The sequence below is a fragment of the Nanorana parkeri genome, unplaced genomic scaffold, assembly GCF_000935625.1.
Source record: "Nanorana parkeri isolate BGI_ZX_2015 unplaced genomic scaffold, ASM93562v1 scaffold32, whole genome shotgun sequence".
In the NCBI taxonomy this organism is placed as follows: Eukaryota; Metazoa; Chordata; class Amphibia; order Anura; family Dicroglossidae; genus Nanorana; species Nanorana parkeri.
The window spans coordinates 1,959,749-1,964,188 of NW_017306300.1; the positions used below are offsets into that span (position 1 = coordinate 1,959,749).

General features: G+C 45.8%; 1 protein-coding gene across 1 annotated transcript in view; it reads right to left on the reverse strand.

Annotated features, from left to right (window-relative positions):
* Positions 1-3,979, reverse strand: part of LOC108796902 (avidin-like) — an 11,671-nt gene extending 7,692 nt beyond the window's left edge. Inside the window, exons 1-3 of the mRNA XM_018568463.1 lie at positions 3,917-3,979; positions 2,924-3,134; positions 557-671 (exon numbers count right to left, since the gene is read on the reverse strand). Of these exons, the coding sequence (XP_018423965.1) occupies positions 557-671; positions 2,924-3,134; positions 3,917-3,979 (389 nt within the window). The remainder of the gene's footprint in view (positions 1-556; positions 672-2,923; positions 3,135-3,916) is intronic.
* Positions 3,980-4,440: the final 461 nt, after the last annotated feature.

Consider the following 4,440-nt stretch of genomic DNA (forward strand, 5'->3'; position numbering starts at 1 on the left):
GGGGGGGGGGCGACAGGAGGGCTAGCTCACTAATGTCACTAGTTGCCAGGAGCTGGGCAGGTTGTCAGCCAGAGCATCCCGCTCAGCTCCTGCCAACCAGTGACATGGGCAGGACGCCAGACAGAGCGGCAAAGGTTACTAAGAGCTCTTTGCAGCCTGGGATGCTCTGGCCAGAGCACAACTTCCACCCCCCCCTCCCCCTCACGCAACCCAATGAGATGCCATCTGAGGCAACCACCTCAGGCTGCCTCATAAGAATGGCACTGCCACCAGCTCTGTCTTACCAGACTCCAGTTTCTTAAAAAGGAGTGTATGAAAAGCTTTGTGAATCAGACTTTCAGCTGTCACTGATAAATAGGACAGGTTCTTTTAAGAGCTATGAATTTGGTTGCTGCAAGACACCAGAAAATGATAGGGAATTAAGTGCACAAGTAACATGCAGCTGAAAGCTCCAGGATTGGTGTAAATGTCAATGTCAGAGTCCAGGTATATATAGAGGTCTGTACCACATGCTGTAGGAAAGGCTTCCCGTTTCGTCAATTTTAGTGCCAATTACCTGGTAGCTTTCCAGTTATCTTCTGCTGTAGTCGGTGATCTTAGTAGCCACATGGTCCTCAGGACAGGGCACTGTGCCGTTTGGAAACATTGGCCAACCCATGCAGTGACAGTTTCTGCGGAGACATGTGCATTATAATTAAAGCAGAGAAAATAAAAGCACTATGGCGTGTATTTAAGAAAAGAAACGTGGCTGTTTAAAACCAGTGAAGCAAAAATAAATAAAAAAAAAAAAAAGTACCTCATTAGGTTTCCCCCTTTTAAAAACAAAGAAACCATTTGGTTGCTATGGATTATCAGACAGGCCTGGAACAGCAGACGGAGGCATCTGTGTAAGGCCTATATGACAGGGGTTTGGGAAAACAAGAGGGGTCCTGCTAAGGGTTAATTTGTCCCCAGCAACAGGGGGGTATGATAAGACACTTACCTGATGGTCAGAGGTGCGGAGAGGAGGAGTGTAGGTGGATCCCTGAGGAAAAGAAGTTTCCAGATCCAGACGGAGTCAGCAGCGTGAAAGTAGAGTCCCACAATCCCACCCTACTTTTTTATTTTCCTTTTGTGTGCAGTATTTCCTTTCATTCAATATTTGCATTGTATGATTGCATTTTGTCTTGATATTCATGTCACTGCAGCCGGGCAGGGTATTTGGGTCCTTGAGGAGCAATCTATGCAGATGCTGTTTAATTAAGGCGGGAAGCTGTCTCAGGTATGGCATCCCCTTTGTTAATGGGTCGGATAGTTAGTCATCTAGTGTCTGCTTATACTGCCAAGTCCCCGATGCGGTGCGGCTGGGGGCCATGTAGGGAGACACTGGTTGGTCTTTTGTTGTGGGATGGCCTTCAAGGACCTCAGTTCCCGTGGTCAGTTATTTTTGGAAAGATTTGTTAAATGGTTTTTTTTATACTTAATTGGCTGCTGTGGCCACTACAATCCAATACCAGTGTCGTGTCAATTAATTAGAACGGTATGGTATAGAAGACTTATGCTGTTTCGTTAATTGACCCCTTAAAAAGGAAGTAGACAATACCCTTGTCATGACCTAGTACTCAACCAACCCCTCAGCTATTCCTACCATGGCTAACAAGCCACCACAAAACACAAACTATATTGCCACCCCAAAAGCACAAGTGTTAGTTACCTTCCAGGACATCATACATGAGAGGTGACTGCCTACCAGACAGGAAGCCACCCCAAGAACACTTTAAAAGCAATGCTACCTCAGTCTGTAAATAAAGTAATCAGAAACAAGCGAAGCCATATTCCCCCCCTCCCAATCAGAAACAAGCAAAGCTGTATTAAAAAGCAAACAGTCCCAGTACAGTAACATAAGGAAAGAACCAAGTGCCATTCTGAAAGACTTCTGGTCACCAGGTAACTAGCTGAATTTCCCAGGATGGCACATGACAGAATGAGCAAGAAAATATAGAAGGGTGGGAAAGCCACACCAACATTAGAAGCCATAGTCTGGGAGGTGTTAAGAGCAACAGGCTAGGTACCACACATACAGAAGCTGCTCTAAATGCAAGCTCACTGTACAGCAAGTAAGTCTTGTTTTAACACAAATAAACCAAATCAGATCCAAACAAAGTATAAGCTGTAGAGCCAATGTCAACTGATGCCACACCAATCCTATACAGAAGAGTTAGCCTTGTGCTGATACACACACCCTGGTGGGGGCACTTCATTTTCCCTCCCACAACTCATGCCCAGTGCTTTTTCCACCCACTTGGCCCAGCACCCTTCTTATCTGCACCTGTGAATGAGGCCTTAGAGATTCACAATGACTAGCAGTGTGTTGGGGTAATAATGACCCCCCCCCCCGTTAACATCTTTATCCCAATCCACCCACCTCTGCATCTTCCCCTTGGCACTACAAATGGTAGTCTACTCTGTTGCACCCATCAACTGCAGAACCCCAAGCCTGCTCTGGATTGTTTACATGCCCCAGGTGGGAAGCATTCAGCAGTGATGAAGGTGGGAGGGGCTTCTGGGGGCAATATTTACCAGCAAAATTCATATGAATGAGCCATGGAAGGCTGGGTTATGGTGGTGACAGGTTCAACCAGCTGTGATCTCAGGACACCGCCATGGAGGGACAGGGGAGGAAGAATCAGACTGTCTTGACAAACCCAGGACAGTTGACAAGTAGGGATTTGCAGCAGCCTGTAGGTGCCACTGGTCTTGGAGCAGGAGGCTACATTTTGTGCAGAATGCAGCCTTCTTGCCACTGCCAGTTGTATCTTGGCAACACCAGGAATTAGGCAGGGTCTGTACCTGCACAGCACCCCCATATGGAGGGTGCACATGACTCTCTGCCCAATGGTATATCCAGCCAACAATTCTCCTCCACCGACAAGTAGTTTCTCACCTCCTTTCCAGCTCACAGACATGCTAAATGTTGGTTGTTTTCCTTTTCCCAGGACTCCCATCAGTTTCCCAGTCATCTGGTCACCAGCAGATCCTGGATGGAGCTCCACAGAAGATCGCAGAGAGCCACTAAGACGAGAACCATCTGCATGAAGAATGAGCACCGATCCCAGGGTATTCACCCACACGCCAGTCATGTTACACTGAGCCCCCTGATGGAAAAACATTTCAGGGTTACAATAAAGCACCATTTACTACATTCAATTCTGAAGGCTCCTTTCAAGAATGCTAGTTTCCGGTCTATCATGTGGATGCTTTGGCTTAAATGCTGCCGTAGTCACCAAAGCAGGAAAAGTATAAAAAGGAATTCTTATGAGCATGAATGTTCCAGATGTGTATCTAAAACAGAACAAAATAGAATATATTGCAGTCCTTCAGTGTGGTGGCTGCATTGGTTTTCACCTAATGGTGATAGTAACAGTCTTCCTGTTCCAGGGTGACAATACGGTTTTGCATCTTTGGAGGAGCAACATTGTCACCCTTTGCTAGGACTACAGAAACCCCTCTTCATAACATGGGGGAGGCATTTTGTTTGTAGTCCACAAGGTAAATAAGCTTTTAATGGCATGTTTAACAGACCAAGAGGGAGGAAGAGAGATCACAGTAAGGGTTTACATACACTTAGAGTTAAAAGTCATTTGGCAGCCAACAGGTGTATTTCAGCAGCATATGTAGCAGTGGAATCTAGCTTGGAGCATAACTCAAGCCAATAACCCCCCATTATGAGCCAGCCTGAAACTGACCCAGCAAAGCTGCTATTAGATGCCATTCCCAGGCACCTGCACACACATAGGCCATTCAATGGAGGAATTCCCATAAATTCAGAAAGTACCAATGACTGCTAGCCAACAAACAAGTGACAACTAGATAATTCCAACCGTTCAAATTTGAATCACAATCCACATTATGACAAATAATTAAATAACAAACCTACCACATCACTGCAGTATGTCCACAGCAAAACCATACAGAGCACAGAGCCTTTCATTGCTACCATGGTGTGTTTCTTCAGGTCAGTCCAGTAGTAGCACCACACCTGAGAAGTCCCCTTTTAAACCATGCAGCTGCATTGTCAGGAGTTTCCAATCACTGATTTATTGAGGCAATTTACCATACCAGTGCTGATTTAGGGTCTCACAAGTCTGTGTTTAATAACATGAGGCTTTTACCAGCTTAGGGGCTATTCAAACTAGTGAACTAGGCTAATGGGTTGTGGCAACTCAAGCAATGTGCATTGTATTGTCAGAGTTGTCACTGTTTACATTTCTTTTTTTTAGTTGATGTGAAGTGCACAGTGCGTACACTCAATTCAGGTCCCTGCATGGCTGCTGTGCAGCGACCTGCGGTAGCATCCACAACACTGCCATAAAATGCTGCATGTTTGTATTTTATCGCAGCACACCGCCCATCACACCTGCATTGTGGTGACCTGCATTGATCCGTTTCTGTACAATGCAG